The 20,017-nt window shown below is 37.7% G+C and overlaps 3 protein-coding genes and 1 pseudogene across 4 annotated transcripts; all 4 read left to right on the top strand.

The window, feature by feature from the left end:
• Positions 1-23: 23 nt before the first annotated feature.
• On the top strand, positions 24-8,783 carry LOC103326226 (Leucine-rich repeat (LRR) family protein). The gene is given in 22 exon segments (XM_008228432.3): positions 24-308; positions 469-532; positions 642-778; positions 872-958; positions 1,189-1,264; positions 1,539-1,613; positions 1,751-1,820; positions 1,903-1,980; positions 2,087-2,147; positions 2,253-2,331; positions 3,614-3,704; positions 4,318-4,378; positions 4,459-4,526; positions 5,104-5,174; positions 5,476-5,545; positions 5,548-5,612; positions 5,776-5,880; positions 6,112-6,236; positions 6,367-6,463; positions 6,905-6,979; positions 7,532-7,587; positions 8,373-8,783. Coding segments are annotated over 22 exon segments (1,752 nt in total). The 5' UTR covers positions 24-243; the 3' UTR covers positions 8,449-8,783.
• Positions 8,784-9,809: 1,026 nt separating this feature from the next.
• LOC103326337 (uncharacterized) lies at positions 9,810-10,847 on the top strand (annotated as a pseudogene).
• Positions 10,848-14,096: 3,249 nt separating this feature from the next.
• On the top strand, positions 14,097-15,102 carry LOC103326227 (uncharacterized). Its single transcript, XM_008228433.2, has one exon. It carries the CDS (start codon positions 14,173-14,175, stop codon positions 14,896-14,898), a length of 726 nt encoding a protein of 241 aa, XP_008226655.2. The 5' UTR covers positions 14,097-14,172; the 3' UTR covers positions 14,899-15,102.
• A 1,221-nt stretch (positions 15,103-16,323) lies between these two features.
• Positions 16,324-19,549, top strand: LOC103326228 (Transcription factor TFIIIC, tau55-related protein). 2 transcript variants are annotated; one of them, XM_008228435.3, is made up of 6 exons: positions 16,324-16,524; positions 16,724-16,843; positions 16,952-17,002; positions 18,294-18,345; positions 18,930-19,113; positions 19,234-19,549. In XM_008228435.3, exons 2-6 carry the CDS (start codon positions 16,727-16,729, stop codon positions 19,289-19,291), a joined length of 462 nt encoding a protein of 153 aa, XP_008226657.2. In that variant the 5' UTR covers positions 16,324-16,524; positions 16,724-16,726; the 3' UTR covers positions 19,292-19,549. The 2 variants fall into 2 exon arrangements, with proteins under 2 accessions (XP_008226657.2, XP_008226656.2); XM_008228434.3 differs by having other exon boundaries at positions 16,327-16,524; positions 16,700-16,843.
• The last annotated feature ends 468 nt before the right edge of the window (positions 19,550-20,017 follow it).

Raw genomic sequence — 20,017 nt, forward strand, 5'->3', positions numbered from 1 at the left:
GTCGTATTGTTTTGTAGAAGTTTAAAGTATTCCTTGAAGATTCTCCGATAATTATATGTTCTAATAAGAGAACATATTTAGTAAATGCAATCCAACGTCTTTGAAATACATGAACTATTACGACCCGAATAAAGCTTCTGTCTTTGAAAGAGGTGAAATTAAAGAAACAAACAACGAAAAAGTAGTACCTGAGATACTAGTGCAGATCCAAAAGCAAACGCAGCGCGGGGAGTACTTCAGTCGATGGATCGGGTTATCAAAGCCGCGAGGAGCTCTGGTTCTCTCAATCTTTCAAATCGTAATCTCAGGTAACAATAGACTGATCACCAGTTCAAAGAAAGAAATTTTGTCATCTTCATCACCATTATCTTTGATTTTGATAACTCTCTTTTGCAATTAAATTTCCATCACATTGAAAAGCATTGCATTCATATGGGAACTGGTTTTTTTTTTCCCTCTAATTGTCAGCCAAGTGCCCGATGAGGTATATAGAAGTACGAGTGCAGTTGGGGACGATGAGAAATGGTGGGAGGTAAATTTGTTTCCCTTATTCATCTAGATCAAGAAAAATATGAAATGGGTGCTTCTAATTAAGTGTGATGTTTTCCAATCGGACTCATGAACCCATTGCTTGTTTTCAGGCTGTGGAGCTACAAAAGCTCATTATAGCTCATAACAACATTGAATCACTGAAAGAAGAGCTGAGAAATTTGCCTCTTCTGACTGTGTTAAATGTCAGCCACAACAAACTTTCCGAGCTTCCAGCTGCAATTGGAGAGTGTGTTTATGTCGATGTGTATTTGTAATTTGTGTTCGTAGTGATCTTTGTCTTATGTTTTTCTTTAATTGAAATGTCGAACACATTTGGCAGGCTTACCATGCTCAAATCATTAGACTTATCGTTCAACTCAATTCTAAAGTTGCCTGAGGAAATTGGATCAGTAACTTCTCTTGTCAAGTATAGTTTCTTCTTCTACCAATTCCCATTTTTCTTTATATATAAAAAATGTAGTTAAAAGACCAGAAGGCTTTATTGGTTTCTTATTACTGTGTTTCGTGCATGTCTGTGGGTCGGTGCGTACATGACCCTTGTGTTTTTTTTGCTTTTCTTGTATTTGGGTTTGAAATGAACAAGAAAGAAAGAAGAATTCGATTTAGGTTAATCAAGTTGTTGTGTGATCCTTCCAGACTTGATTGCTCGAACAATCAGCTTAAAGAACTACCAAGCTCACTTGGAAGATGCTCAGATCTATCAGAATTCAAGGTAATGCTTCACCTAGGTTGATTGTAGATGTGGTGACAAGGCCATGATGCTGGTAAAATTTGACACAGCAATATCACATAACCTTGTAGTGTGGTTGTTTAAGTGCTTGTTCTTTGCCCAAATCTTTGTGCATGTAGATTGAACTTATCTTTTTTTTTTTCATCTTAATATTCTGTAAACCCGATGCGTGTGTTAGGAAAGGATTCTTTCCTTTATTTTTTTAACATAATATATGGTTCTGATGAAAAAGTAAGTTATGATACTCTTTTTACAGGCGTCAAATAATGTTATCATCAGCTTGCCAGAAGATCTAGCTAACTGTTCAAAATTGATGAAACTAGATGTGGAGGTATGAGCAAGATTGTATTTTTAGCACCTGTGATGATGAGTTACCGCTTTTTCTTTTTTCTTTGATTATGATGTAATCATTAGTATTTGATAAATTTTGGGGTCTAAAATGCGAATTGGATCATCTGCCTGTGCCAGGGTAACAAGCTAACAATCCTATCTGAGAATTTGATTGGATCATGGACCATGCTTACAGAACTCAATGCATGTAAATGTCTTGCTGAATGTTTATCTCTACTTGCACATCTTTAGATATGTTGAAACATAGTTTGTGGTTGGAACCTATGCAGCAAAAAATATGCTGAGTGGAATACCAGAGAATATTGGAAGCCTATCTCGTCTTATCCGTCTTGACCTTCACCAGAACAGTGAGTCAATTTTTAATTAAGAAACCTTAAATATTCTTTCTTTGGTATGATATGAGCCAATCAGTTCAGCTTTCCTATAAGATGTTTGTGTTTACGAGTTTTGCAGAAATTTCGTCAGTTCCACTTTCAATAAAGGGTTGTTCTTCCCTTGCGGAGATCTATATGGGGTACCACTGTTACATGATGCTTTTAAGTTTTTAGGAGTGTATGGAATTTAAAGAGAACTTTTGCATCTTTGAGATTTATCTGGCACTTTTAACATCAAATTTTAGGAATAATGCACTGTCTACATTACCAGCGGAGATGGGGGCGCTTTCTCATCTAGGAACTTTAGATCTTCACTCAAACCAGGTAGCTAGAATTTCATTTTCGTTTTTCGTTATAAATACTGTAAAACTTACTTAGGAGGAACAAAAGTTCTTGACGTACATTGGGAAAGAGTGATGATCTCTTTCCAAAAAGAATTGCTGCTCAAAAGACATGTTTATAAATATTTTCTTGCATCTTAATATGTTTAATGGGTCGTTGAGTTATGATTCTAGTTGGAAGTGGTCAATTGAAATGTCTTAATAGTGATCTTTTCGTTTTAAGATCACTCTAATTCTGCAGAAACTAAGTTCTCTACATATGTTTCAGCACAACTATATGACAATATTCATGTATTTAAAACTTTATAATCACCTAAAATACTGCAACATGATAAGCAGAACTAGAACTCCTTAAGCTCTGCATGCCTGCATCACATGTTAACTTTTGTCTCCTCTTTGATTGTCCAATTATTTGTGCATTGAGAGAAAAATAAACGTTGTAAAGAAAATACCTAATTTGGACTATTTATCTCTTGATGAGTAGCTCTAGTTTTTACATGAATAAACTTATTGGTTCCTGAAAAGCACTTAATGGTATCTTTTTTGGTTTTAACACGGTGGAAACTACTATGAAATCCATGGGTAGAACTCATCCTTGGAAAATCAACTTACAAGGAAAGGGATGGTCTTGTGTATATACACCACATCCCAAAGGTACCCAAGAAATGTGGGGATATGTTAACAGTCTCCCTTAGTGTCAGAACTAGAGACACTAAGCGCTCCCCCTCCACTCAGGGTAGGAGATACTAACCTGACCTATTGATGTGGTACGCCTACTTTGATACCTTGTAAAATCCGTGGGTAAAACTCATCTGTGAAAACCGGCTTACAAGGAAAGGATGCCCACGATTTATATTTCACACATCCCGAAGGTACCTAGGCGATGTGGAACATTGCTAACAACTATCACAAACAATAGCACTTAGAATCTACAAGGCAAGCTTACAGATCAGAGAGAAACTCAGAATGTTATTGAGTTACAAGGTCAGGTAAATAACCTGATTATATAAGAAACCACCTAAGGAAGGGAGAGGAAATATCACAAGACATGGATAATCCTAGCTAATTTAGAAGTAAAGACTAATTAAGGTCCTAATTAAGCTACTATTGACTGAAGTTGACACAATAATTTCCAAAGGGCAAGTGCTAATTGAGAAGATTAAATAATGGGATTTCATTTGGGTTCTTGACAATCCAAATGCTCCATGCATTCTTCTGCTGTGTGTTGGTATCCAACTAGTTTTAAATTCTCTGTGTGCATGCAGTTGAAGGAGTATCCAGTGGAGGCATGCAAATTGCGTCTTTCATTGTTGAATCTTTCAAACAATTCATTGTCTGGATTGCCCCCTGAATTGGGTAAGGTTAGCTAATTTTAATTTGTATTCAACAGTATCTGGTATATATTCATCGAAATTCCTAAATCCTGTATGGGTTGCAATGCTCTGAAAACGTCATATGTATTTCACATTGTGAGTTATATGAAGGGATAGAATTCTACTCTCGTTGATCCAATTGGAAACAGATTTTTAAATATATGGATAAGCCCTTTTCAGAAAGACCCATATGTCCTAATTTACTTGTATAATACCAAGAAGTTCTACTTTTAAAATATTTTATTAGAAAGATCCTAATACTAAGTAGACCTTTAATAATCTTTTAAAAGAATAATGGAACTTATCACATAGTGCACTAGTGTTAGCTGTATTTCTCATGGGTGTGGCAGGATTGGGGTGGGTGGGCTGATGAAATGATGAATATTCCCACAGGAGTGGTGTGGGTGGGAGTGTGGGCGTGTGGATGCACTGGATGCACAAATTGAATGATGATTAAACATTGCTGTTTATTATATTAAACTCCACATTGCTCTAATGCCTACCTCCTGTTTACTCATCTAAGGATTTGAAAGTCCAATTTGATAGTTGTTATGTTTGACTGTAATAAATATTCTTAATCGTTTTACTCTGTTTAGGCAAGATGACTACCCTGCGAAAACTTTTGCTTACCGGAAATCCTTTACGAACTCTTAGAAGGTGAGAGGCGTTTGTTAGCCCTTTTTTTATTTAATGCTTTTGTTGAGTAAGTATTTATCAAACAAAAATTTCCTCTTCAGCTCATTGGTTTCTGGATCAACTCCTACTTTATTGAAGCATCTTCGAAGTAGACTTTCTGAGAATGAAGGTATGTTTATCGACAACTCATGTATGGTTTTTTTTTTTTTTGGGTTTTTCTAACATGCTAATTCTGTAAATTTTCGTGGTATTGTATGGTAGACAATCACTGGAACCCATATGCTTAAGTTGTTAATAAATGGAAGAAAAGCTAATACCCTTCCCTCGTGTGCTCATGCTCATAGAGACGCATATAACTGCAGACTGTATAGTTGCAGTTCAACCCTGCAGGTTAACAAGCAAGTGGAGGATGGGGTTTGGAGGTCTTGAACAGGACCTCATTGAAATAAAGATTTAATACAATGTTACAATGTGATAAATAATTGGTTGAAAAATTATATCATCCTCTCCATATTGAAGTCATACAAGTGTGAGTACATGAAATACAACACAATTATAAGTCTAAGAAAGAATCAAACATCCTAATTCTAAGTATATTTAGAAGCCTAATTATAAGCATAAAAATTTGGAAATGTCACTGATAATAGCATCCGACATAGTAAAAACTTCCAAAAACTCAATAACGTGAAATTACAATTTTCAACCAACTTTTGCCTTAAGTAATTTAATTCAGGTTTCTTATGTAGATGCAGAAGCTACAACTACAAAAAAGGAGGATGTTATTGCCATGGCCACTCGATTATCAATCGCTTCAAAGGTACTGTTCCTTAATGTTTCTGAAGAGGATATGAGCTTATCTGAGGAGGGTCATTTTTATAGCTCAACTATTTTTTTGGGGGGGAAGGAGGTTCCTAGAACATGCTAGCATTTATGATGTGATTTGTTTCCCACGTGCGGTTCATGTATAAGGTTGTTGGTGAACACCCATTTTCCCTTTTGTGGGATCTTGGCTTAGTTGGCTATTCTAGTACAGAGTTCAGAATTCACCTTTCAGTTAGATGTTTCTTTGAGATGCTAAACTTTTGCACTTAAAATTGGTTTTATGGTTTTACATTTAGGAACTTTCTATGGAAGGGCTGGGTTTGACTGCTGTCCCATCAGAAGTATGGGAGTCGAGTGAGGTCACAAAATTGATCTTTCTAGGAATTCCATCCAAGAGCTTCCAGTTGAGCTTTCGTCATGTGTCTGCCTTCAGGTAAATATCATTATACATGGGTTTTTCTGTCTACTGACTTGCAGAATTTTATTTGTTTGTTTGTTTAAATTTGCTTGTTAAGTTCTTATAAAATATAAAATAAAATCTGCTATTAAGTTGATTGTGTATGTAAGTCGTCCTTATATTTTATCCAAATGTGCAGACTTTAGTTTTTTCCAGGAACAAGATTAAAGACTGGCCAACTGCAATTTTAAGGTCACTTCCTAATCTGTTGTGTTTGAAGCTGGACAATAATCCACTAAGACAGGTAAATCTTTGTAGCTGGTACAATAGTCTTTTTCATACTTTCATAATATAGAAGATTTTCAAAGAGAAACAAGGCAAGGGACATGGTTCATGACAAATATAATTCTCGGAACAAAATTTCCAATACCTTGCTATAGGACCACTGTCCAAAAGCTTAAGCTGTTGAGGAATAGGCCCACAATGTACATCAAGCTAACTGATCTGAGTACCTTCCTTATTTCTTGACTTGTAGATTCCACCGGATGGATTTCAAGCAGCCCCTATGCTTCAGGTTCTCGATCTAAGCGGTAATGCAGCTTCATTACCAGAGCATCCATCATTTTCCAGCTTACCACATTTGCAAGAGCTTTACCTGAGGTTAGTGAAGTTGTGACACACAGGAACACATGTTCACAAATATAGAGAATATGAATGCATGTCTGCTTGTAGATGTTGGAGTTTTCAATAACATCTCAATTGTTTGCATACATCTATTTTCACCTGACAGACGAATGCAGCTACGCGAAGTCCCATCAGATATCTTGAGTTTGCAGCAACTGCGGATCCTTGACTTAAGCCAAAATTCCCTCAGATCGGTTCCAGTGGTAACATATTCTTTGATTAAGAAATAAATATACATCTGATACCCTTCATAGGTTTAAAACTTAGACTTGTCAGGAGACACCTGTAGAGGTTTTCTGATAATAATAATGGTAGTTATCTACTTGGTAGAAATTTAAAGAGTTTAAAGTGTTCTTATTGAAGTTGGGAGAAAATGTTGGAGTCATTAGGGGGTCAGAGAGAGGAGGCAGGCCCAGAATTTCATTGGAGTTTCACTGCGTTCTTTTGTATCCATATGGATATTGGGTGTTCTGTTTTTCTTTTAGGACCACATATGCCTTGGCTAAGTGGTCCTAAAAGATGGAAACCCTCTAAATGCCTTGGCTCAGTTCATAAATCATGTCTGTCCACAGACAGCCTTTCCTCTTGTGGTACATTAATTGCTATTCGAATTCTTGATTGTCTCTGTTAATATTGACATGCAGGAGTTCAAAAATCTTACTTCACTCACTGAGCTAGGCCTATCTGACAATGACATCTCAACGCTTCCCCCAGAGTTGGTCAGTATATGAAAACCTTTCATAATTGGATTGGTTTCTTTGGTCGTGACTACAACGAAGGACAACACGAACTACCATGTTGTTTTTTTAGAGAGTATAGATTCCATAGACTCATCTGATTGAATATATAAAATGGGTGGCCCAGTGCATGAGGCTCCTGCCATTCTGGAGTCTAGGGAGGGTCAGATAGACACAGCTTTTTTGGCCCCATAAAGTGTAGTCTACCTAAAAAAGTGGTTATAAATTCTTATATTACCAGAAGTATGGTCCTGTAGTGGTTGGCTCAGTCCCAAAGAAAGTGAGTTAAAGTCAATAACTTGAATATTTCCTTTTGTAGATAAGGTCACTGATCATTTTTTTTCATCAATGCATTTCCCCTAGCTTATGTAACTATAAATATTTCCTACTCTTCTGGATCTTTGTTTCTAAGTAATATTAAGTTGTGCTCAACTTCAAATATCACACTATATGTATGTTGTCTACTAGCTCATAATATTTTTGTCCAGACTGACTTTGTTACTTTATTCTAACATAGACAGTTTCTTTGATCAGGGTTTGCTTGAACCTAGCTTACAGGCCTTAAGACTTGATGGAAATCCATTAAGAAGGTATGCTACTTTTTTCGTCATGTCCTATAAGTTTCACTGGAAGGTTTGTTGTCATTCTGTAGTTTTGTGACATTAATAGCTGTACAAAAACAAAAACAATTGACGCAAAGATAAAATTTAGGTCAGTCAAGTTTTATCACTGGCTTACCACCAGACTCCTTGATTGTCTGGGCGATATGGTTCAAGGATGTATGGCAATCAGTGGGGTGTGGCCTCGTGCATTAGTGAAGCAGTAAACAATGTCATTGATAATATTGTTACGAATTTATGCACTGGTGGACAAAGTGCAAGGCAAAAGTACACCTGTAAGGTTTGCCTCTGGCAGAAACCTAAGACCAATTGGAGCCTGATCCCTCGCTCCAAATCCGACTGCTCAAGTTCCTATTTGATGTGGATTTTGAGCCCCAAGGTTACAATCATCATATAGATTGCTTATAGTGCTAAAAAGGCATAGTTAAATAAGATGCTAATTACTGAAACGTACCCTAGACAATCCCTTGCCTTCAATTCCTTAATGAACCAGGAAACTGGTGGGGAAGCACAAGTTGCATATTTTCCTATAAGAGGCCAAAAGATAGATTAAAAACACAAAAATATCAGCTAGGCAATGCACTCCATCCACATGCATGTTAATTGGTCATTCTTCCCACTGCAAAGTGAATCCCATGATTACAGGATGAGAACTTGTAGAATATACTTAATTTCTATGTGTACTAGAGTTTTTAAATTCTTTGCTGTCCTATGCATCATGACCCTTCTCATTTTATGTATATATACTTGAACAGCATCCGGAGGACGGTTTTAGACAGAGGAACCAAAGCTGTTCTGAATTATCTCAAGGACAAAATTGTTGAAGCTTAGAATCTCTGCGCATCATTTCTTGTCCATCCAGACGTGCTGTCCCACTCTTTTCACATGCCCAAGTTCTTGATTTGAAGACCGCGGTGCTTGTATGGCTTGTGTGTCGTGTCGCAGCTTGTATCATTTGAGTTTATTATTGATTTTTGGATTCCATTATCATGGAATATACTTGCCAAGCTTCCACACCCCTACCTATTTAAATTCCAGATCAATTGTGTGTTTGGTTTTGTTGTTGTAATTGGAGCTTAGACTTGTGAGTGCTATGTGAATGTACCTATAAAACATTTTACAGATAATAATAACGATATTACAGATCAATGCCTTTAACAGTATCAGATTTTTCCTGTTCTCGTAATTGGAATTTTGCTTCGTTTCCTTTTTTTTTCTCTTTTTCTTTTCCATTTTTAAAAACTCAAAACATAAAAACTCAAAACATAAGGGAGATTTATAAAATATAAATATAAAAACTGACAAGGAAACTCCCTTATTTCAATTTATTATAAATCACCCATTCAGTGAGAGAGAGAGAATTTAGTATCACCATTTGAATTTTCAATTAATAAAAATAAATTATTAATTTCAACAGAGGCCCAAAGGCCCAAGGCCCATCTTTTGCTTACACTCTCAAAATGTTTCAAGGCAAGGTACTCAATTCTAGTAGAACCTACAAGGTTATAACTACTGGTTATTAGCTGTGATTTCCCCCAAAATGTAGCTTCAGAAGTATACTATTGTTGATCATTAATTAATGTTGTTGTCTGAATATTTAATTTGCTTAATCTCCTCGGATTTTCTACATAATTACTAATGACCATGTTGGGAAATGAAACGGGCATGAGAGTACCAAGAGAATAGGATTTTCTTTCAATCTTCTTGCATTTTCTTGGGAAACAAGCAGGGGCCTTGGGACAATTGGTTAGTTGCTTGCTCAGCAAGTTTCGTGCCGTGCTTAGTTATACAGTGTGTGTTTCTATGTTTAAATATGTTTGGGTTTTTTTATAAATACATGTTTAGGATTGGGTTTATTTATAAATTTGTAATTTTTTTATCCCTTTCTTTTTCTAGAACTGCTGGGTAGTTGGGGTTTTCAGTTTTGCACTTCAAATATTAATTAGTACATTGATCCAACGCAAAAATTATATACAAAGAAAATGTAACAAATAATTTTTAAAAAAAAACTAAAACAATTAAATTCAAATTTTTTATTTTTTTTATGAAAAAGAGTTTAGGGCAGAAAGAGGCTACTCTCACACCCAGGGCCCCGCCCCCGGTATGGAATTACACAGGACATTTTCTAGATGAAAATATTGCTTTTTGTATAGCAGTATGAAAATATTTTCATTTTCGTTTATATTGTTGGTAAGAAGATAAAAGTTTAAAAGCTAAGGTAAAAATTAGATCCTTACAGTGAGTCGGTTCGGTTACTCGCTGTGGGCCCTATAAAATCCCCATTCAACCGTGGCCTCCAAGAAATGCTCTCTGCGACTAAAAACTGAGCGACTGTGAGAGAGAAATATGGTGCTGGATATCACCGTCGAGCGCGACCCCGACGTCAACGACATCGGCACAGACGCCTAAACCGTCCACGTGGAGTCCCATCGCATCCTGACAGTCGCTACCTTCTCCGAAGCCACCGTCACCAAATGGCTCAAGCAAGTCTTCAAGTTCACCAAATCCACCATTCTCGTCGGCGTCGCTGCCGAGGTCGACAACACGCGAGGGTGGCTCAGGAAGAAAGATCCTCCGTACGACATGCTCTGCCTCACCATCGGATGCCACTGCCTCATCTACCAGTACTTTGACGACAAACCCGCTGGCTTACTCGTCTCCTTCCTTGCAAACCCTAGGGTTTTCGCCGTGGGCCGCGACATGGCCAATCTCTGCAGGAAGCTCAAGAAGGACCACGGCATCGAGATCCGGAACGCCGTCGACGTCAACGATCTGGCGGTCAGGGGGCTGGGGAGGGACGACCTGGATCTCGGCCGCTACGGCCTGGACCGGCTCGCGAAGACCGTGCTGGGAAAGAAAATGGACGTGGTTCGGCCTGAGGAGGAGCTCTTTTGGCACGGTGAGTATGAGTCTTTTTGGAGCATGAATTGTGAGGTGGTCAAGTTCTGTACTGTTGATGTGTATCTGTGCTACTTGATCGGTTTGGAGTTGATCGACGCCATTGACGGTGCTGCTGACCTTAAGAAGATGAAGAAGAAGAAGAAAAACAAGAAGGACAAGTAGGTAAACTCGCCATCTAGCAAAGATCGATGGAGAGCCACTGGTCTGTTGTTTTGTTTAGCTAATTTGAGCTCGTGAATTAGGGTTCCTAATTGCTTGTTATTTGCTTTTATTTCCCCAAAATTTAGCTTGAGAGTTGGTATCGTACTGGAATCTGATCAGTGTTTGTTCATGTCGACTTTTACAGAGAAAAGTATCGGAATCACTTGGATTTTCTTCTTTCATTTTTTTTTTCTCGGGCTTTCTCGGGAAACAAACTGGTGATAACAATATTAGTTAGCTTACGTTCAGTTAAGCTGTCACGTGTGTGCTCACGTGTTGTTAGTTAGTATTACCTGTAATTAGTTAGATTGTTAAGTCTTAATAATTTACTAATGCTTCGCAGTAATTTTTCCGAAAACGGTGGGCGGTAGTAATTCTTTTAGTCTCTTTTTCCGGTAGTAGTCGCTGTGCGCTGCATGCCGCCGGACGGGATTTGGGGAACATACGCGGCAAAGTGCACGACTCTTGGCTATGAATCCTACTAACTTCTAGTGTGTCATTTCTACTTACACACTTCAAAGGGATGGAAAGCACTTCAGCATCATTCATCGGATTGCTTTTAGCAACAGTAAATAGGTTTTAGGCGTGACATTTGAATAGGATTGGTACAAATTTTTTGATTTTAGGAAAATATTGTTACTATGTGTCAACATTACAGGCCTCTTTTACACATGTGCATTACAAGGAATTATTATTATTATCTTCACACTTTAAAAATAGGGGAAACCCATTGATGCCCTAAATATAATAACGTTGCTATGTAAACTGGATTTGGTGGATTGCAAAACTGACACATAAATGCCAGTAATTTCCCCACGCATGATAATTAAGAAAAAATATAATTTTTTTTAAATTTGAGCATCCTCGATAATCTTTTTCCTTGACAGTAGTAATCTCAAATCTGCAAAGAGTTTTCTAGAGTATGGCTTGCTTCAGTCATGGTTTTTCCTTGTATTTTGTTTTCTGTATGAAGCTTTCCTATATAAGTGCGGTCACATCATTTCACCGTGCCCTCCAACATATTCTCTCTGCAATTGAAAAAACTGAGCGTGCGAGTGTGAGAGAAAAAGCCACAACCATGGTGCTCCAAATCACCGTCGAGCGCGACTACCATCGAAGACACCAGAACCGACGCGTACACCGTCCACGTCGAATCCCACCGCATCCTGACCGTCTTCACCCGCTCCGACTTAATCGCCACCAAATGGCTCAAGCAAGCGCTCAAGTCCTCCCTCACCAAAACCACCGTTCTCGTCGGCGTCTCGGCTGAGACGGACTACCCTTGGGGGTACAGGCGCAATGGGGACGTGCCGTACGACATCCTCTGCCTTAACATCGGCTCCCAGTCCCTCATCTACGGCTTCCCTTACGACCGTGACAAACCAGCACGCTTCCTCCTCTCCTTCTTCCAAGACCCTAGGGTTTTAGCCATCGGCCACGGCATGGCCGAGCTCTCCAGGAAGCTCAAGCTTCATAGTGTTTAGGCCTGAGGAGGAGGTCAAATGGTACGTCGAGGATGGTTGGAGCCTCCGGAGCCAGAAGGTCAAGTTCTGTACTGTTGATATCTATCTGTGCTTCTTGATCGGATTGGAGTTGATCGACTCCATTGACGGTGCTGCTGGCCCTAAGAAGAAGAAGAAGGACAAGTAGCTAGAATGGTTATCTAGCTATGAGCGATGGAGAGCCACTGATCTGAGCCTCTCTCTCAGTACGTAACGTACGGACTATTATCCCTCTGTCGATTTCGTGGTCTGTTGTTTTGTGTTTAACTAATAATTTTAGTAGTGGATTAGGGTTCTCAATGTTGTTGTTACTGATTAGCAGTGATTTTCCCCAAAAATATATAGCTTAAGAGTCGATGAAGTAGTCATCAATATGCTTGCTCAATGTTGGTGTTTTTTGAATCTGTGTTTTGTTGTGATATTCGGATATTTCTCATGTATTAGAAATATTTTCATGTTGATGTTACGTTCGAGAGGTACTCAGAAACTTGGATTTTCTTTGAGTTTTCTCGGGAAACAAACAGGGGCCTAGAACGGCTTCCTCAACAAGTTTAGTGGTTATAGTACTGCACAGCTGTAATTTTGGCCAAAATGATTGCTGCAGTAATTTCTAACCTTTTTCCCTTACTGGCAAAAGAGTCAGTAGTCTCTGCTGTTCATTTGCAGCGAGACGTGGGTTGCATGCGCTGTGCTTTACATGCTACGCGCCAAAACGAGTGGCTTGTTCCACGGCTTCGTTTTGGTTGATGCGTGCGTGGTTGGTTTGGTTAGTCTCGTTCCATTAATTGGTTTGGTTAGTCTCGTTCCAGAGTAGTTAGCCTTTCCAACAAAAGAAAAAAGAAAAAGGAAAAAAGAAAAAAGAAAAAAGAAAAAGAGATGTTAGTTTTGAATAGAAAATGGGCCTTTCTGGACAAAAAACGGTTGTCTCACTCACATCTGTGATATCATGTCAATGACACGTCACATAAGCCATATGTCTGACAGATACTACCCGTACGTCTCAAGATCAATAATATGAGTCTTATAATGAAATGTTTGATTTTGTAGGTATGTACCTAAAAATTTGAAAAGCGCTCAATACCCAAATTAATACAAAAATTCCAACTTTATCCCATAGGACATGATAAAGAAAAAAAATTTAGGAATCTAAATACATCCAAGAAGTTGGACACAAATAATAGCCTATTTAAATTTAAATGAACTAACTTTAGGTGTAGTGGTACTTTTTTTTATCTTTTTCCAATATTAGAAAAGGTCCCAAATTGGAACCCCCGTCCTCTGTTGATCAAATAAAAGATGAAGATTTTTTATAACACAAGCGATGGAATGGGGGTTTCTCACACACACCAAAGAGTAAAAAGTGTTGAGAAATTGTATTTGATGTTGATTGTATTAATCAAATTCCTCTAATTGAAGTAGCAATTCCAACACTCAATCTGCACTCTCGTTTCAGCGAGTTGCGCTCTAAAATGAATATTTTATAGTACTCATAAGAGAAGTACACGAGGTTAAAAAGGGAGTGTTTAAATCACTAACCTAATTTGGAACTCTTATCATTAATTAGTTTAATTATGCCTAAAGGAAGAGTAATCTTCATAAAACAAGTCTTAGTAATATAATTTGGTTAGTAATATAATTTGGTTAATGTAGAAAAAGAAAAATCTTTTTAGTCTAAAACCTAAAAAAAGAAAGAATGTGTGATTCTTTTAATTTTTCTCAAGAAACAGTTGGAAAATTTTAAGTTGGGACCTGAAGATTGATCTGTAAATTTTTACTGTCAAGAAATTGAAAAGGTCAGGTAAATGCTTAACACAGTAACTTCCAGTGGGCTTCCTCTATATAAAGTCCCATCGATGGACCGAGGTCACCAAGATATTTCTTCTGCAACAAAAAACTGAGATAGTGTGAGAGAAGAAAGAGAAAGGAGAGAGAGAGTGAGAGAGCCACAACAATGGTGCTTGAAATCACCGTCGAGCGCGACTACACCATCGAAGACCCCAAAACGGACGCCTACACCGTCCACGTGGACACCCAGCGCATCCTGACCGTCGTTACCCACTCCGAGTCCATCGTCACCAAATGGCTCAAGGACGCCCTCAAGTCCTCCATCAAATCTGCCGTTCTCGTCGGCATCACGGCAGAGACCGAGGAGAGGTGGTGCTGCCACGAAAAGGACAGGCACAAGGAGTATCCGTACGATTTTCTCTGCCTCAACATCGGGGCCCAATCCCTCGTCTACGAGACGTGGGAGACATATTTCAGAGGCAGACACTCGCTCGTCTCCTTCCTCGAAAACCCTAGGGTTTTCGTCATCGGCCGCGAAATGGCCAATCTCTCCAGGAAGCTCAAGGTTCACCACGGCATCGAGATCCGGAACGCCGTCGACGTCAACGATCTCGCGATCAGGGGGCTGAGGAGGGACGACCTGGATCTCGGCCGGTACGATCTGGATCAGCTCGCCACGGCAGTGCTCGGGAAGCAAATGGACTTGGCTAGGCCTGAGGACGATTTCTACTGGAAACATAGGGACGATGAGTTCCATCGTTGGACCCAGTGCGACGAGCTGAAGTTATTCTGGGCCATTGATCCCTATCTGTGCTTCCTGATCGGTTTGGAGTTGATCGACGCCATTGACGGTGCTGCTAGCCAAAAGAAGAAGAAGAAGATGAAGAATTAAGCTTGCCTTGCCTAGCTATGAAGCCTGAGTCTCTGACCGTACGTACGTACTATGTTGATTTCGTGTTTTCATTTTGTAGTGACGTTACTAGTATCTGTGACTTTGAATCTCATCAGTATCGTTGTTGTTTGCTTTAATTTCCTCCAAAATGTACGTTGTTGTACGTAGCGAATTTCTAATATCACTGAGTAGTTGTTAATCTGATATCATGGATGCTATTTGTTTCTTTCCTTTGCTTTAGCTCTCTTGTGATTCTCTGTTAATCTCCAATATTCGTGTTGATGTTATGATGAAAAAATGCTACTGATTGAGAGACTCGAATTTTCTTTCGCTTTTCTCGGGAAACAAACAGGGGCCTAGAATGGCTTCCTCAGCAAGTTTAGTGGTTATTGTACTGTACTGGGTAGGTGTATTGTACCGAAAATGGTTAACGCAGTAAATTTCCCAGAAGTTTTGGCAGTCTTTTTCCGGTAAAAGAGTCAGAAGTCGCTGTGGTGGAAGTGTTTACCCTTATTAAATATTTTGTCCTTCAATTTGTGTGTGTGTCTATTTTTTTTCAGAGCACTGACCTAAAAAAACACTCAATAGGAATTTCGCATTTTTTTATACTACTAAATAAAGTTAAAGGGCATTTTCGTATTCCGGAATTAACCGTTCAAATTTTATATTTAAACAATGTCTCTCCTTACTTCATGTGGAATCTTTCGCCAAAAAAATAAAACTAACGTTTTTTCTTATTAAATTTTTAAGCTGATTTGTGGCTTAGAGTCTTTTGAAAAAAAACGTTTTTTTTAAATTAATTTTTAACAAGGTGGTAAGAAGTTTGTAAAAAAAAAAGGATAAATTAAAGAAAACAGTAAAATCAAGGGTCATTTTGTTTGTATGTGTAACAAATGAATTAAATGGTTAGAGGTTATAGTACGTACACAAGTATAAAAGATTAAATATCACCTATAACAAAATGATTTAATTTCATGAAGAAAAATATTTTTACTCATTATGAACTTAAAAATTAATATGCAAGCAAAAAGACTTGTAGCTAAAGTTGTTCAGAGCCGTTTATTTCTACACCTAATACGCGTGAATCCTCCTTTCTAATATCGCTTATATATTTTCTTTCTATTTGTTGGGAAGAATCTTAAGGTTTCATATGTACCTAACAATTTCAAGATCTATCCATGAGCGCTGTGATAAGATTAAAAAGTAAACAAGGGAACCCCGTGGGGGGTGGTCACGTGAGGCAAGCTGGCCCTAGGTTAATTTTTTTATCTTACAAAGTTCTAAATTGTTTTTTAGTTCTTAGCGCACCCATGGTGAAATTTGAAACTTGGGATATACAGAATGTTGGGTGTGTAGGGTGCACCCGGTCAAAATGTTGGGTGGTACATACAGAATCCCGTTAGACTTTTTTCAAAACGGCCCATTCTGTTTTGGGCTCGCAAGTATCATTCGGCATCCCATCCTTCACAAACTTCGCGGTTCGCAGTTCGCGCAGATCGAAACGGTGCGTTTCACCTCTTCTTCTTCAACACTTCCCGCACTGGTACAGATGCGTTAGCAGAGCTCAAAACGCTGCGTCTTGAACTCCCCCCATATCTTCTTCAACACTTACCTCCCTGATACAGGGTAAGATTATCCTCTCTCTCTCTCTCTGCGCTTTTAGGGCTGATATTTTACTTGAATTTCCCAATTTTTATATCCTGAATTAATTTCACATTCGATTTGGTTAATACATATGCCTTAACTATATGAGCTTATTGTTTTTATTTTATTTTTTATATATATATATATATATGTATAGATATTATATTATCGTATACATCAGGTCATGGAGGCAAATACTGTGCGCAATGAAGATGAGGTTGAAGAAGAATATGTATTGCTTGATCTTGATTCTGCTTACTCGCAGTTCGACATTCCACCAAACGCACCCTATGTTCTTTCGGTACGTTTTTCCATTCTCAATTTATCGTTATTTTTATATTTTCAGCTATTTTCAGCATTTACAACTCTTTGTAATGCTACTTTAATATTGAAATGTATTGATTTTCAGGGTTTGAACTCAGAGCATCCTGTATTGACTATAGGTGACAAATTGAACTTGGTGAGTTTATATCCTGAAATATCAAAATCCTGTATTTACTTTTATCACGATGATCTGTAGTCTAGTCTATGATTCTTTGCTGATTTTAACTTGTTAATGTATCCAAAACTAGAAAATGGGGGGAAATTCGGGTACTGTAAGTTGAATGTAATAGTATTATCCGGACTTAGACTCTGTGTGTTTCGTTGATAAAAAAGAAAAGCCCCTGCACTCTCTCAGCTTTGTTCATTTGTTAAAGAAATATTATGCTTCTATGCTGTCATTACATTTTTTTAATCTGACCCAATCTTGAACTTGTTAGGACACTGAGGCTATGAAATTAGTTCAAGTTTTTGCAGCATAATTTGGTCATATTCACTTATGCTGGTTTATGTAACATTGTATATCTTGGGTGGCAATAAAATGTTTTAACTCCGATCCGTGTACTGTTGCTCCTGCTGAGGTTTTAGTACTTTCCTGGCATTGTATGTGTTGTTTATAGCTAATTGTTTTACCGTGCAGAATAATATTGACTAATTTAATTTCCCTTGGAGTGGTTTTTACTGACATCTAGTTAGTAGAGTCTTTTATGTAGATACTAACCCGTGTTTGAAGAACTACTAAGGAAAGTATAAATTAGGTTGTGTTTGCTATGCACAAGCAGAGGGATGTAGCCTTTGAATTGGTTATTTATTATTTCTTGGTGCCCCTTAGACCAAATATTTTTTTTATTTGATGTCTCTGTCTCTGTCTGTCTCTCGCTCTCCCTCTTTTCCTGGGGTTGGGGGTATTATGGAAACTGATATGTTGATGAACATGATTTTTTTTTTGTTGAAAAAATGAACAGTGAGAAGTGAGGTGACAACCCATGTACTTATCAAAAGGGTCATTCATCAGGTCATATTTGTTTATATTGAACAAATTGAAAGTATTACAACTATTGGCTATTTTGTTTATTTAATGTCATGATATCGCTTGCTGGTTAAAATCAAGTTGAGGATGTGGTGTCTATTTCTGTTGACTAGATGTTTATAATTCAAAGATGTTTTGGTGGATTTCTGGGTATTAAAAATAAAAAAGTTTAGACATCTGTGGCAGTTGGATAGTAGTTTTTTACATTTATTCCTTAATTTCTTACAATTCTCCCTTTGATTTTCTCTGTTGAGCCTTGTGAGCTGTTTCATTATTTTTCATTGGTAATTAGAATGTCATACTTGGAAGAACTTGGGCAAATTATGTGTCACTGGAATGGCTTGGAGGTTGAAAGTTTGGGTGACTTGATTTCCGTTGACTAATTCTTGTTTTCCTACAGATTGGAGAATATCATGAAACGGTTGGGACATGCCTTATTTTTAAAGAAGAAGGTAAATCACATTTTTATCCCACTCAGAAATATCTGTAAGAAACTATGCCTGGAAAACTGTTTTCTATATATGCACTGAACTCAATATTTCTGGATCTAGATTTTTTGGAAATAGATCCTTTTTATCCCTTCCTTTTTCTTCTCTGTTTTTTACAATTTATTTCTCCCACTGCGACAGGGAATTCAGGTTGTCTTTTTATGTTATCTTAACAATGCCTTGTAGGAGCTTTTTTTCTACATAAGCAGGAGTAAATGTCCCTCAAATTCTGTTACCAGGATCAGATGCTTTCATTTGAGGGGCAATGAATTTCTGGTCACCTGTTTTCTTATGATGTGAATGTACTGATTAAGTTCACCATTATTTGATAAGAATGGAGTAACTAGAATAGATATTGAGAGGTGATCTGGATTTTTGATTTAGAGGTTATACCACTTTACTTCTCTATGGAGCTGTTAAAAAATGGTCCTATTGTTGCGCAAGGTGGTTATGATAGCCAAATACCAGTCATAACCCGTTCTTTACTACTTGTATCCACCTGCATTAGTATAATTTTTTATTCTAAAGACATGTATCTCTATTTGCAGTTGCTAGCCCTGTGGTTCATGAAGAAACGGGACCATCAGAAGCAAACCTTTTTGCTGGCAAATGCATAGTGGATCCAAACCAACCTCAAAGCAAGCAAGTAAAACCAGTTACGAGCCTGCACCGGATTATAAAATTTAGATTGGCACCCAATGTTGACTCTGATGATGCATCTAAACAGACTCCGTAAGTAATGTTTATAATTTTATTTTTTTGGGTTATAAAATCTTTGAATTATACATCTTGTGTTTTCAAATCTGATTTTTGAAACGAAAACTCAAATATTTGGTTGTTCGAGTTGTCCAGGGATCAGGTGCAACATACAGTGCATTCAATGGGGAATGACCAACATGAGAATCCATAGTCAACCCTAAGCTTGTGTCGTATAAACAAGGATAACTTGCATGCTAAGCTAAAAGCTGAATGTTGTTGTAGAGCCTCTTTCTGATAAGACTTTTTTCTTTTCCTTTCGACGTAGTTGGCACCATGGGCTTTTTGTAAATTTGAGCCATGTGCGTTTTAGTTTCAGAAAATGAAAAAGAAACTTATTCGTTAAGGCTTGACCAAGCCATCACATTTGCTGGCCTTCAAAATATAAAATTATTTATCTTTCTTTTGTGTATTACCTGGTTTCCATGAGGCCTATGAGGTGGTTCGTTCTGCCTTCGTAATTTTGAATTCTTTTGCCTCATGATCCTTCGACCACATGATGTCATTGTCAAATATGGGTTTGGTAAATGGGGTCAATAAAGTGAATATACTCAGAGATCCTTTTACATCAAACCCATATGGTGTCAATGGGTTTGGTAAGTTGATCAAGCAGTTTGGTAAATGGGAAAATATTGTCTACATTAAGCAATGCTGAGGTCATATTAGGGGTGAAATTTTTAGGTTTAAGTTTCGAATATGCATATCCTATCCCTTGAACCTTTCTGGTTTGGAACCTCGAACCTCTTTGAGAGTAAAATTTTGAAATTTGATCAACTTCAAATTATGATTTAAATGAAAACGTTGAAATTTTAAATTTTAAATCATACATATGAGACTCGTATTTGTGAACCGACTCAAATTACAGATACAAGATTCAGGT

Source organism: Prunus mume, linkage group LG3 (assembly GCF_029339155.1).
Source record: "Prunus mume cultivar Tortuosa linkage group LG3, ASM2933915v1, whole genome shotgun sequence".
Lineage (NCBI taxonomy): Eukaryota > Viridiplantae > Streptophyta > Magnoliopsida > Rosales > Rosaceae > Prunus > Prunus mume.